Source organism: Zeus faber (genome assembly GCF_960531495.2).
Source record: "Zeus faber genome assembly, chromosome: 9".
Lineage (NCBI taxonomy): Eukaryota > Metazoa > Chordata > Actinopteri > Zeiformes > Zeidae > Zeus > Zeus faber.
The window spans coordinates 16,626,536-16,641,599 of NC_137197.1; the positions used below are offsets into that span (position 1 = coordinate 16,626,536).

Here is a 15,064-nt window from a genome sequence, read left to right on the forward strand (position 1 = left end):
AATGTAAACAAGCCTGAGTAATGACACTCCCCCATCTCCCTGGAATCATTCCCACTGATAGCTCTGCCGCTGTCGCATCCGCCCGCACGCACGCACACACAAACACGCACGCACACACGCACACACGCACACGCACACGCACACGCACACACACACACACCAAGATCCACTGAACACCCCGCACACAAGAACACACAAAAGACTCATAGAGGAAGCAAAGGCACAACAATTCACAGCTACACAAGGACAAGTACACACACACACACACACACACACACACACACACACACACACACACACACACACACACACACACACACACACACACACACACAACACAAGCACACACACACACAATCTCGCACGCACACATACACACACACACACACACACACAGACACACACACACACAGCCATATAAACAGTGACACATAAATGCTCATTTTGTCAGTGTGTGTAAATACTCTCACAAAGACTGTCCGGGCCCAAGATGGAACCCAACAGCATTAATTTCTGTGTGTGTGTCTGTGTGTGTGTGTGTGTGTATCTGATAAGGAGGGGTGGGGGGGGTGGGGATGGGGGTGTTTGTGGGACGTGGGCTAGTGGTGGTGGTGGTGGTGGGCAGAAGGCGGGGGGGGGGGTAGTTTTACACTCAACTCACATAAATCATGTAGAAGAAAAATGAGCAAATGTGCAGGCTAACTCATCTCCTTCCCATCCAGAGAAAATGAAATTCACTGGAATACCTATCAAAACTGCAATCATCCAGAGATAATATCTTCTTTGGTCTATCTGCACTTTCCGATTTAATTTCCTCCATGCCCTTGACATCCAGCGATAGCATTAAGATGAAGCGCATACAGTAAGGGAGTAGCTCTCACATTTTGATATATGAGACTCCCACATTAAATGTAATATCATCATTTGAAAATAAACGCAATCTTTCTTTTGTTTGGGATTTTTACATTATTATTATTATTATTATTATTTTATTTTTTTTTTAGGGTGGGAAACGTTCGAGCGGCAAACCGCGGGGGGGAGGGGGAGAGCGAGAGCGTGCCGGTCGGAGGCATGGGATGGGATAAAAGGGGGGGGGGGGTAAGAAACGCAGGTGAAAGAAAAGAGGGAAAGAATTGAGGGAGTGACCTGACCCGGTGTTTTGTGAACCCCCCCTCCACCTCCCCCCACCTCCCACTCCCCCCATCCCCAAACTGGAATGACAAGCAATTGCGCACGGGCCAACCCCAAGACGGAGGTCACTCAAATTACTCCATCATTTAGCCGAGCGGCGAGATGAGAAGATGTTACCCGTCCCCGCCCCCCTCCCTCCCTCCCTCCTCCACCCTCCTCCACCACCCCTCTATCTTCTCATCCCATCCCCCGTCGCCACATCAAATATGATGAAATCATTAGTGTAATAAGCATGGAAATCTGTTTGCAGATTATCACTGTGGCTCTACCCCCTCTTTTATCTGGCCCGATGTGCTCGCGCTCTATCCGGCTCTCTCACTCCCTCGCTTTTATCTGTTTTTTTTTTTTCCCCGACTCTTTATCCCATACAATTAAATTACGGGGAAGGGAGGGGTAGACGGCGAGAGAGCGAGGGATAGAATTTGTTAAAACAATTTGAGTGCGGCGGCGGCGACGGGGCTCCGAGTTGGTGTTGAAATCAGCTTAAAACAGGAACTTGGAACTGCTTGTTGTGATCGTTTTCCTGTCGACGTTTTGAGTTTATTTTTAGTGATCGGCAGCGACACCGCCTCGTGGGTGCACTATGCATCTGTCTGTACACCACTGTGTGTTTGCATGTACTGTATGCCCCTGTGTGTGTGTGTGTGTGTGTGTGTGTGTGTGTGTGTGTGTGTGTGTGTGTGTGTGCGTGCACGTGGTCCAGCTCCCACCTGCTGGTCCTGCTCCGTCAGTAGATTGTGGAGGCTCGGAGCCGCCCTGAACTCTTCACCCCGCCGAGGGACACCGTGCTCTATTAAAGGCAGTTCTCCCGAAACTTTGAAGCTGCTCCGTGACAACAATAGATTTTCTTGTGTTTTTTTGTGCGGTCAACATTAAATACCTGCACCGCTGGAGCATCGCTACATCCCCACGCAGCCTGAATCCCTCCCCTTGCTGGTGCTAAGCTGTATTTTCACCGGTTTTGCCCCGGTGTGTGCGCGGAGCCCGACCCCGCCCCGACCCCTGACCCCAGAGTGACCTGTAATCTAGCCCTTCCTGGCTCAACACCTTGTCCGATTCAACCCAACCCTCCATCCCCAGATGCCGACCCTCCCTGCAGCTCTCTCTCTCTCTCTCCCTCTCTCCCCCGTCTCTCTCCCCCATCTCTCTCTCCCTCTCTCCCCCTCCTCTCCCACTCTCTCTCCCCAGGCATTGAGTGCGATGGACTGGCTGCTCCAGCTGCTGATGGAGCCAGTAATTCTGATGAGGCTGATCCTTCATGTCCTGATTGATCGAGGCCTCTCTCTCTCTCTCTCTCTCTCTCTCTCTCTCTCTTTCTCTCTCTCTCTCCTCCTCTCTCTTTAAGCAGCTGTGCATCTGGACTGATTAGCCGCTGTAGGCTCTCTCTCTACCCTGCTCCCTCCCTCGCTCCCCATTTCTCGATAGAGCAAAGAATTGCAATATGTGCCGGCGTGCAGCCCAGGGCTCCTGTGTGTGTGTGTGTGTGTGTGTGTGTGTGTGTGTGTTGTGGGTTTGTGGAAGTGCGTTCATGTAAATGTGTATGCATTCGATTGAATGCGTGTGTGTGTGCGTGCACATGTGTGCGTCTGCGTTTGAGAGAATGTGTCCATACAAGCAGACGTGGAAGCGGAGCACTGGGAGCAATTAACTTTAGTCTTCCTCTGTTCATTCCTACTGATCACGCTCATTTAATCAGCTGAAATAAGAACACACACACACACACACACACACGCACACACCAAAAAAACCCAACTATAATAATAATAATAATACAAACCTCATTACCAAAGGAATCTTAAATGCCCACCTGACTTATGAAGTTAACGCGCCGAGAGGAAACGCGAGCGTCTATTTCTATGAATCCGAGAGATCAAGTGCGGGGAATGATGTTTAAACAACCTGCTTGACTGGACCAAACAATACAAAAATATACGTAACTTGCTGCGTTTACTTGTGTTGGTTGGTTATCGCTCTAACCTTCTTTAATTTGTATCATTATGATTATGATCATTCAATAATAAAACATAGTAAATCAGTCAAAGCAGAAGGTGTTTTATTTGGAGAAACCATTTTCGAGTAGGTATTAACGCCTTATGTGATAACGCCGCATTTTGTAATGACTTGCCAAAATGTAATACATTTGAGCTTTAATATGTATGTATTGTGTAATCATTTGTAATAATAAGTAATCATATTTTTTTAATGACCGATATTATGTAATTACACCCAACAACCCCTTCAACCCAATACGTACAGTAATAGATTTTGCTTGTTTGTGTAATAACCTATGACATAATGCTGTGGTTATGATGCATTGCGGGGGCTGAAACAACTATACTAAAATTATATTATTATAAATAGTATTTAAAGTCCCTGTGAAGTGAATTCAGTGATTTGTTTCTCAACTAACTTGGGATAAAACGCTGTTTTGAGAATAAAAACCTGGCACCCACCGGCAGATATATAAATTGGCGCCTATGCACCTAGAACAATAAAGAACTATACCGTTGGTTTGACCACACGGAGCAGTAGCTGCATGCTAGCAGGCCACAGAGCCCCGACCTGGCCTGTGGAGGAGCCCTTAGGGGGCCCCAGTGAGCGGGGAGTCCCACAGCCAGACAGCGGCGCTTTGAGGGGAGAAACTAGACGCACAGGACTGGGATCAGCACAACATTTAAACATGGAAGTTACTCCAATGTGAGCATTTATATATTATTACGGGGTTAAAATACCTGTCAAGTGAAACTAAAAGTGTGTTCTGAGTTTGGCACACCACAGAACAATGTCTCATTAACCACCCAGCCAAATGTAAATGATTAAACAAATCGGCAAGTATTTAAAATTAGGTTTGGGCGGCACAGTGGAGCGGAGAATCTCCGCTGTGCGACATCACAGGGGCAACGCCAGGGGGCAGCCGGGCGGGGTCGGTGCAAAGACTTGGCTTGAGTTCACGGTCTCCCTGAAGACGTCTTTTACTCTCGGTGTTTATTTTGTTTGTTTGTTGTTTATTCCCAAAACAGCGTTTTCTCCCAAACTCCAGGCTGTTAGCTTACAGTTTCTGATGGTCCGACCTGGTGTTTATGTCGTTTTGGGGGCCATGCAAAGTATGACCACGTCTAAGTCATCGGGTCGCGATTTAGCCGCGCCCAAAAAATCCGGACCACAAAAATGGTGAGAAACAGTTTAACGGTTTTAACTCCACAATTCAGTGACACATCGTTCACAGCCTTTTCACATGTTTTCAACAATTACTTTCTAACATGTTTAATGTGTTTAGACGCAAATCACTAAATTCACTTTACAGGAACTTTAACGCGATTGGGCGTGGCTTCAGCGTCTTCAGCGGATGCGCCCCCAGCGTCTCAGAACAGCGGGAACTGCCTATTTTTTCATGATTTTGAAACCTAATTTTAGATACTTGCCGATATTTTTAATCATTCAAATTTGGCTGGGTGCTTGATAACGTACTTTAAGTTTGACAATTGATATAAATGAAGACAGCAAATTGGCTATGTTCTTACATTGATGGGTTGAATTATTACATATTCATCATAAAATGTTGTAACCCTGTAATAACCACTGCATTGTGTTATAAGTTGTTACACAAGGTTAACAACAATGTTACACAACACAGTGGTAATTACAAAATGTGGTCGTTATTACATAATGAAGGTAAAATGTATACAATTTGGCTAGTTATTACAACATTATTATGGAATTATTATATAATGTTGTCACAGCCTGGTAGAGAGCAAACGGCGCATGTGGCGTTGCTTCTGAATTTAAATATAATATTAAACATAATATTTAAAATATTGTGTTCCGTGAACAAAGAATAGTGGGTTAACAACTTATAACCCCCCCCTCGACACACACACACACACACACACACACACACACACACACACACACACACACACACACACACACACACACACACACACACACACACACACACACAGCTGCCAACACGACGGCCACCCCACAACATCAACAAACCTCAGAGGGAGACTTGCCCCATTATTTACTGTCCTCCATCCTGAATCCTAATCAGAGTCTTCCACTCCACAAGTCTCTGACGACTGCGGCGCAATATCCCCATAAGCATAAACACGGCCGTAAATTCACACATACACACTCAATATTCAGGTATTCAAATTTCAAGGGACATATATGGAAATGCCTGGGTCAACATACAAACGCTGATCTGTGCATGCACAAATTGTGTGTGCAGTACAGTCAGTGTGTATTATTTAAAGTGTGTGTTCTAAAAGCCCCTCTCCTGAGGTGTTAAATATCGAAATTCTACACACAGCCATGTTGGTATGTTTCCCTGCGGGTCTACTTAATGCAAAAACATATAAATACATTAAAAAAAAAAACAAAACATACAGTACACATATGCAAACGGGCCGCACCAACCCCCGCCAAGAACCCTCAACATTTGCACAAAGATTCTCACACACATTCCCCAAATCCTTGCGAGGATGAACTTGTCTAACACTCCCCCATCCTCCACCAGCCTGTGTATAACCTGAATGAACTACTACAGGATGATAATGTTAACATTTAATGATGACGATAACGCACTCATATGAAAATTCAAGGTGACTTTGGTTGGATATGCTAATGAAGTGTGAGGACAGGAGAAGTGGTTCCCTCACTCACTTATGTGTTCGAGTTTGCCTTCTATGCCATGTAAATTAGTTTATATTACAAGCCCTATCTACTGTGTGTTTTTTTTTTTTATATATACATATACACACACAGTTAATCTGAACGGCATGTAATCTTCCTTTAAATAATTGAATACTAAAACAATCAATCATGATCCCCGAGCCCCCAAGACACCGTTTCTCTGAACTTAAACCTACCAACAGCCCCGCCGCCACATCCACGTCTAAATCTAATTTACACATGCACCGCAAGGAAAATATTATCTTTAAATGAACTAATAGCAAAGTCATTGAACAATTTCAGAATGATACAACATCTCAACTTAACATCTTAAGTTGAGTACGTAAGTCTTAACTAAAGGCAGATCTGAGGTCACGGTTCCCCGACCTCCTATGGACGGCAGATGAATCCAGAGTACCTGAGGATTGCTTGATTTTTATTTTTTCTCTAGGTCATTCATTTGCATGGCATTTAGGGTCATGTGCGGGTGGGTCGTGGGGGTGGAGGTGGGGTCATGTGCGAAGGGTGCTGGGAGCAGCGGTTTTAGTATGCAGCGAGAGCGGGGCGGGGCAGGGAGCGACGAGATCGGGGAACCTCACTGACCCCCGTCTATAATTCATCCCCTGAAAGACGGAGCACGGTGGGGGGACCACGGGTCCTCCCCACCCAAAAAGAGGAGAGAGAACCTTTCCACTCCAGTCGCGCGGCACCCTGACCCTGTATTAAAGCGGAGAGCAGCCTGAACCCCTGGAAATGTTGGGTATTAAATTTTCAGGCTGTCCTGAGAGAGAGAGAGAGAGAGAGAGAGAGAGAGAGAGAGAGAGAGAGAGAGAGAGAGAGAGAGAGAGAGAGAGAGAGAGAGAGAGAGAGAGAGAGAGAGAGAGAGAGTGATTCCGGCAGGGAACTGGATTCATGGATGGGGAGCAGCCCAAGAGCAGACCCCATGCAGGCACCTGAATTTAGGGAGGGAGAGAGAGAGAGAGAGAGAGAGGGAGGGACACGCAAGGTCTGTGTGAGTGTGTGTGTGTGTGTGTGTGTGTGTGTGTGTGTGTGTGCGTGCGTGTGTGTGTGTGTGTGTGTGTCTGACAATATCAGTGTAAGGTCAGTTGTATTATTTGTAACCATTAAAAACACATAGGAGCTGCAGCAGCTACCCAGACATTCTCAACCTTGTGGTCCCGACCCCATGTGAAATGCACACCAGGTCACAGGCCTGAAATATTTGATTTTGAGATTTTTTTTTTATACAAAATTTAGTTGAGCAGATTTTAGGCTTGGGCGACGGGACAAACATATCAGCAATCCGTGATTGTATTTTTTTGGGGGTGATTTTCTGCGTGATTTTTGAGTTTTTATTTTGCTGATTTAATGGTCTTGTCTCCTCGAGACTTCAACTCGGCAAATAACAAACCTGTCTTTAAAACCTGGTGTGTCTTACCCTAACCCTGGTGAAAACACATGAGCTGTTAGTTGAATTGGATAGTCCTCGCTTTTGGCAAACCATGTGGCTTTGACGTCACAATGACTGACGTGTCACACTCCGCCAATCAGAAGCTTGATTACTATCCACCACAGTCCACCATTCAGAGGAGCGATTAGTGGACGGACCCAATCGGTGTCAAGCCATGCGCAGCTTTTGGATTGTGTTGACGCTTCAGACCAGTGTAAGTTTTGCCAGTTTTTTTGTCTGCCTGATGGCTGCAAAGAATTGTCCTAAGCCAAGTGGAGCTGGGGATTGGAGACTTTCTACACCAGCGTTGGACACAATTTTCAAGGAGCAAGATATTTATCTTAGCCTGATCAGTGAGAATGGTTCGCAAAACACAAGAATATGTCAGCAATCGCCGGTTGTTGGGCTGACGGTGACCAGTAGGCCTAACCCGAGTAGGTTTAAAATATATCATAATTTATACACCATCCATTTGGAGCTCATGCTCTATTATATAAAAAAAGCAGCAGATGCAAAACCCAAGTCCACATGGAACAGTTTCCTGATATACAGTGGCTTTAGTTAGAAAGTAGATTAAAAACATTTATATTCAGCCTCAATCGGTTGCTTATAGGCCTAAATATAAAGTGTAATTCCTAAATGAGTGTTGCTTGCTCCAAAAATAATAATAAAAACAGGAAGAAAATGGAAAATTCTTCACACTCCCTAATTGCCAGTGTTGCGAGAAGCCAAGAGGTTGAGAACCGATGATGAGAAGGCCTCGTCGGGTTCTTCTGCCTGGTTTCCTGAACTATCTCTCTACTCCTCCGTCTGAATGTCTCTCGCTTATTGTTTTTTTTTTTTTTTTTTTGTTTTTTGTTTTTTGTTAAGCTGCACTCCACTCCCATTGCAGCCATTTCATCTGGAATGCGGAAACAAAAGGCGTGGTGACTGTGGAAAGGTGAAATTCCAACTTACCAGATGCTCTAATCCGGCTTTGACGTATGCTGAAACCCTGCAACACAGAAAGAAAAAGTCCAGCGTTTTAGGTAAAAAGCAACAGAAGCAGCATGTCGGACAGGGGAGAACGAGGGATGCACCCATTAATCAATCGCACATCAGTATCGGCCGCCCGGCAAATAAGATGGCATTCACCGATGGCAGTGGCAGATGTTTATGTGTTGGTTATTTTTGGTCTGATGCCAGGTTCTACTGCACTGAAATATATTAAACTTATTTTGTGTGTTACTATATATAATAATTTATCCAAGTAATAACTGCAGCTTCATCACTGGACCGACCTGCGCCACGCAACACCACCATGTCCAAATCCTCCACCTGCTTCCTCGTTACAAGCACCAAACAGACTCCATGCGATTATTGAATAGAAAAAACAACTTTTATATCAATCCACGTTTTTCATTTCAGCCACTTAGTGCGAGATTCCTGAGAAAACGTCCGTCACTGCCGCGCAAAACTCTGGCAGCCGACAGTGGGGTCGGCTCCCCGCTTTCTCCGTGCCTGCGAGGTATCTACGTAACATCCGGCTGTAATTCCGTCGCGGAGGACGGCAAAAAGTTAAAATCTTTTAACTTTGATTATTGATTTGATTATATAACGCTACTGCTTTTACACCTTAATTTAATTTCATTTTTCTTTCCCAAAAATGTATGTGGTGTAAGTAAGTGCTGAAAACTTCTTCTTGTCTAAAAAGTGATTAAGGGCCGAACGACTACAGAACAGTTGAGTTATTTTATATCATGAAGATTTCTTTGTTGCCGTGGCACAGAAGGGGGAATAAATAACAACAAAACAACATAAACAAACAAGAAAAAAAACCATTGGTATCCGCATCGGTTATCGGCCGAAATGTTATTATAAACATCAGTATCGGCCTGGAATTTCACCATCGGTGCATCTCTACCGAGAACAAACCCGCATACATGTCACACACAGAACGGTTTGTGTAAAGTTCCTCATTAAATTCCGTCAAATATAATTCCTTCCATTAAAATTTTCAAACATAGGCTGAAAACCTGTCTGATTAACAAAAATCCTGTTTGCTTTCTTCCTCTATGATCGTTCACTAAGTAAACACAGATACAGCGCCCGCACACGCACCCACACGCACACACGCACACACGCACACACACACACACACACACACACACACACACACACACACACACACACACACACACACACAAACACAAACAAATCATATTTAGTTATTAATAAAGTGATTGTGCGTGATTGTCTTGTCACTTTTTATGTCACTTTTATTTTTTATTTTATGTTTGATCCCTATTTCTGTTTGGGCGAGCGAATGCTTGTTTTTTTTTTTTTGTTTGTTTGTTTTTAATCTCACCTGCACAATTTGTTTGTTTTTCCCCAAAACCGCTTCATGGCGCAAATACACCGAAACCCAACCACGTCAATGAACATCTGCAGTCGCGGCCACGCTAAAGAAAGAAACGAGCGGAAGGGAGACCCTTGACGAGGGGCGATTTGTCAATACGACGGATCGCCCCGGATCAGCGGGAGCGGCTGAAAAGGAGCGCGTCGTCGCACTCCTCGCGTGCGGCCATCGTCTTGGATTACCAGGCAGACAAACTGAACCGGATAACATCAGACAGGCTTTGGTTAATCAAAAGGAGCCAACACACAAAAGAGTAGAATTGCTCTAATTGTTAACCATTCAGACTGAAGGACTGCTCGGGTCTAATGACTGTGTGTGTGTGTGTGTGTGTGTGTGTGTACATGTACATGTGTGTGTGTGTGTGTGTGTGTGTGTGTGTGTGTGTGTGTGTGTGTGTGTGTACATGTACATGTGTGTGTGTGTGTGTGTGTGTGTGTGTGTGTGTGTGTGTGTGTGTGTGTGTGTGTGTCCGCACTAGCGTTTTGTCTACACCAGGCCGGGGTTAACCAACACCGTCGCCACTGTAATAATAATCCTGACACTACAGAGAGAGGAGCGGGGGCTTATTATCTACAAATTAATAAAAAATGTGTGTATGATTATTCTGGTAGCAGCCCGCCTGAACGAGGAGGGGAGGAGGTGGGCGAGGGGGAGGAAATACAGTCGGTTTAAAAGAGCAAATTGGCAGTAAATAATAGATGCAATTTTGGCACATTTTAAAATTTTCAGCAGTGGAAATCAAAAGATCAAGAGAACACAAACAGCCCCTTCCCCCACCCCCCAATACACACACACACACACACACACACACACACACACACCGGTCCCCATTACTGACAAAACTCCACCCCCGCTAATGCCGGCTGTGTGTGTGTGTGTGTGTGTGTGTGGGGGGGGGGGGGCTTATCGACAGGCTTCAGTTGCTAATGCAGCCAGCAGCATCACAGTGTAAATCTACACCATCTCTAAAATTACACACTGTCTAATCCCTCCAATCACCCGCCCCCATCCCTACTCCCCTGCCTCCATCCACCAATCCACCCATCCATCCATCCACCCACCAATCCACCCATCCATCCATCCATCCATCCATCCGTTTATCCATCCATTCCTCCACCTATGTCCTTGAAGGCAGGCAAATCCGCCAAACAAATTGAATGAAACAAATTATAATTTTTTTTTTTTCGGAATTAGAAGAACGCTCAGAGACACAAACAAAGACGAAAAGTTGCGAAAGAAAGGATCGTAAAAGAAAATCAATTAAAAAAAACCAGGAGAAAATGGCGTCTCCGTGGAGAGCGACGGCGCTTGGTTATTTCCGCGGCGAGCCGGCGTGACGCACGGCGCACGACGAGTCGACCACTTAAGGCAAACTTCATCTCGCCGTAATTACATTACATTGTGACGAACACCGCGCCACATTCATTATACATGACGGGCGCTCGGCAACCAGACAGCCAAACATTTGTTACCGTGGTGACAGTGTGTGTAATCCGCTAATGAAGTTCGCAATTAGCGAGAAACAATCTAACATCCAGGCGGGGGGAGGAGGGGCGCCAGCCTTCCATCCTGCCTCCTCCCCTCTTCCCCTCCTCTTGCTTCTCCGCCGCGCTCTCTTCTTCCTTTCTCTCCTTCCTTCTGTTCTCCCACTTCCCTTCACAGCAGTGCAACGTTTCCCTCCGTTCTGTGATCCAACCTTCACAAAACCATTTCCCCAATGCGTCTCGCGCTTTACAGCCTCTCTCTCCCTCTCGTTCTCTCTCTCTCTCTCTCTCTCTCCCCCTCTCCCCCTCTCTTTCTCTCTCTCCCCATTACTCCGGCCCAGGAGAGGACAACAGTGGACAGAAGGCTATTGATGAAGTCATGATAACATAAGAGAGAGTGCTCAATCCATTAGACACTATGGCCGACAGACACACACACACACACACACACACACACACACAGACACACACACACACACACACACACACACACACACACACACACACACACACACACACACACACACACACACACACACACACACACACACACACAGAGGAACATGGCATTTTACATCCTCATCCCTTTTCAAAACATCATATCATCTCCTAGGTCCTCGTGGGACCGCGTTCTCGTCTATACTTATCTCTTCCTCCCTCGCTCCCTCCCTCCCTCCCTCCGCTCTTCTGCCTTTAACTGCACGGCCGGCAGTCCCATCGATTTCTGAATTAGGCAACAATATTAAATAATTAATATACTTGCCATGATTGATGTTTTGCATTAGGCCAATATTAGGTTATCAATCAAAATCCACTTGGTTTAATGTAATAATATTGAAAATGTGTCAGGGCCTGTTCGGCCAATTTGTAGTGGAGGCCGGCCAGCGCGTAATGGCTGCGCAGCACAAGGCCTCGGAGACGCCGTGGCCCGCCGGAAAAAAAACAGTCATAGATTACACGACCGGTGCAAGGCAGGGAGGGTGAGGGTAATGGAAGGATGGAGGGAGGGAGAGGCGAAGAGAATAATTGATAAATTAAAGTAGAGCTGTCAATTTTCTGACACACTTTTTTTACACAATTATTACATAATCGTCTCATCGCAATATTTTGCAAGATCGGCAGATTTTGCGGAAAAAAGCAAAAAGCTAAATTTTTAGCCAATGTTAGAAGTTTCGCAATGATTAAATACGAACTAGGTGTGTTTCCATCAGTTGTGTTCCGTTGTTCAATGTTAGCAAATGTCGCATCTTCATACCGTGGATACTGTGATGGAATAAAATGAACAAAAAAGACAATTAAACTGTCGCAAATAGCAAATATTTGTAGGAAAAACAAATCGTCAACTAAAATGTCACGATTGACAGACAGTCAGATAATAATTTGGAGGCGAGAGAGATAAGTCGAAATAAAGATGGAAGGCAGAGTTGAAGTACAAAGAAAAAAAAAAAAAGCACTTTTGATATGTAAAGCTTCCAGAAGATTTGTTTTTGGGGAGACCAGGATCCGATTAGTGTGCCACATGTATTTACACACATCAGCCGTTAGACGATCGGGGAAAAACAGAAAACCTGCGATGTGTGCGCAATGGGAGATAAAAAAATAAAATAAAATAAAATCGCCTGAACCGGTGATGGTGACGAAGAAAACTCAAATAAAACAATCCCACGACAGCGACGACCGGACGGCGGGAAAACCTGAAACTGGGAAATGAAGACGCAGCGAGCCAGACGGGGGAAAGTGAGGAGGAGGAGGAGGACGAGGAGGAAGTGGAGAGCCAGGTCAGACACAAAACAGCAAAACGCCCCGGTGGGCAACGGCTAAATGAAGAGGAGGCCGAGGGAAATGGGGGGAGAGAGAGAGAGAGAGAGAGAGAGAGAGAGAGAGAGAGAGAGAGTGGTAGAGAGAAAATGGGAGAGGGAAAGATCGAAGGAGAGGAGTAAGGAGTGAGGTAGGGAGGGAGGGAATGAGGTGACTAAGGCGCGGTTATTCCAGAAAGTGGGAATTAGTTATTTTTAGTTAATTAACTAAGAGTGGACAAAGCAAGTTTTGTATCAGACACACCCGAGCCAGTTCAATACTGGGAAAAATAAAAACAAAATAAGAATGAGAGTTTCCAGTTCCGTCAGCTCCATCTTTCTCTCTCCAGTATTCGTGTCATCTCTTCAAAACATTCTTTTGTCGGGCTAGGTTACTGGGCAGGATCCCACGCTTCAATTCCTTCCGATAACAAGGGTCACCATGTGCAATTTCCAATATTGACGAGACGGTTTCACAACACGGTTCTGTATATATTCACCGTTAATACACAATGAGAATTGCTCGCAACTTTTCGGCGTAGCGTCTGACGGGCATTGCGATACGATATTTCAAAAATTCGCTCCGAAATGGCTGCGCGACGTCGAAACAAAGAATTGAAATTGTCAAGGTAAAAGGCTCAAAAGTCAAATCAGAAGTTGAAACACTGGAATTGAATATCTCAAGAGTATTCCACACCAGCTCTCTCCCTCTCCCTCCCTCTCCCCCTCTCCCCCTCTCTCGTAGTGTATGCCGCTCTCCCGCTCTTCTGTGTGCGTCTCTGGCCTTCAAACTCAAGCCTGGCGCCGTCTCTGTTATAGCCTCAGCCTCTCCTCCCCCACCACCAGTCTCTCCTCGCTTGTATTCTTCTCCCATACATCTCAATATGCCTCCTCATCTCATACCGTCCCCCACGTCCTTCCCCACATCCTCCCAAACCGCTTCGCTCCTGCTAGCAGACAATTAATTACAGGCCGGGCACCAGATGAGTTGTCATTTGTGGTCAAGTTTCTAATAATTGCATTAGGTCTTCAGGTTCTTCAAACGCGCCAGCCTCCCCCCTCGCTACCCTCGTTTCCTCGGTCTCTGAGACCCCCCCAACCCCCCACCCCACCCACCCCCGCGCTCCACTACTGACAGAGGCAGAGATGAATATCTTTAGTCAGTCAATGGAGGCGACAGAGGGAACTTAAAATGCAGAGGCAGTCATTTGATTTCCAGCTAACAGAGCTGCCCATTAGCCCTGCACTCATCAGCCATGCATTACCTCTGAGGTGCTGCTGTCCTGTGTTTGTGTGTGTGTGTGTGTGTGTGTGTGTGTGTGTGTGTGTGTGTGTGTGTGTGGTTGTGTGTGTGTGTGGGGGGGGGGGGGGTGGGGGGGGGGGTTAACCCCTTCACCACCGGAAAAAAACAGACCCCCCTAATGTCAGCTGTTTCTGACCTTGACCCTTGATTTCCGATTTTTTCCAAAGTCTGACCTGCTGATTCCGACCGTGGCCAATTCCGATGTTCGTTCAATTGTATGTCCATCATAAAAAAGTCTATTATATTACTTTTACATTGTCGTCTGATCATTTTGAGTTTATATCCTTGATCAGAGGAATCAAACTTTCTTAACATTTGGTCTCACTGGGTATATCTGCTGCAGGTCAATGACAAATACATCATGTGATCTGATCATACTCACGTGATAGGACAGCTGCACATATGGACTACCGCTGCAATTTTCAGTTACCACAATAGTGAGATTGCTGATTTTGACACTGTTTATTATTGTTCATTATTTGGTATGGAACAATTATAGAACATAAAAACTCTCCCTGCGTTCCAGTAAAATAGAATATGGGAAAGTCACTAAGTTCAAGTATAATTCAACGTGTAACTCTCACTGAGTTTTAGTAGGACACAACAGTTTACACGGAAATGTCCAGTTCAAACTTCAAATTAAAGTCTTTCACTTTTAAGTGCAAATATACATGTCTATTACATGTATATGGTAACTGCCATTCCAAAGTAAAGTGCAATCATTGGGAAAAAAAAGCAATAATAATAAATGGCCGACTCTTCACT

General features: G+C 45.3%; 1 protein-coding gene across 2 annotated transcripts in view; it reads right to left on the reverse strand.

Moving 5' to 3' along the window:
• The window catches only part of rsrc1 (arginine/serine-rich coiled-coil 1), a 128,440-nt gene that overhangs the window by 74,412 nt on the left and 38,964 nt on the right, over positions 1–15,064 (reverse strand). For both annotated transcript variants that reach the window (XM_080007219.1, XM_080007220.1), the window contains exon 5: positions 8,276–8,312. In XM_080007219.1, coding sequence (XP_079863345.1) covers positions 8,276–8,312 — 37 coding nt within the window. The remainder of the gene's footprint in view (positions 1–8,275; positions 8,313–15,064) is intronic.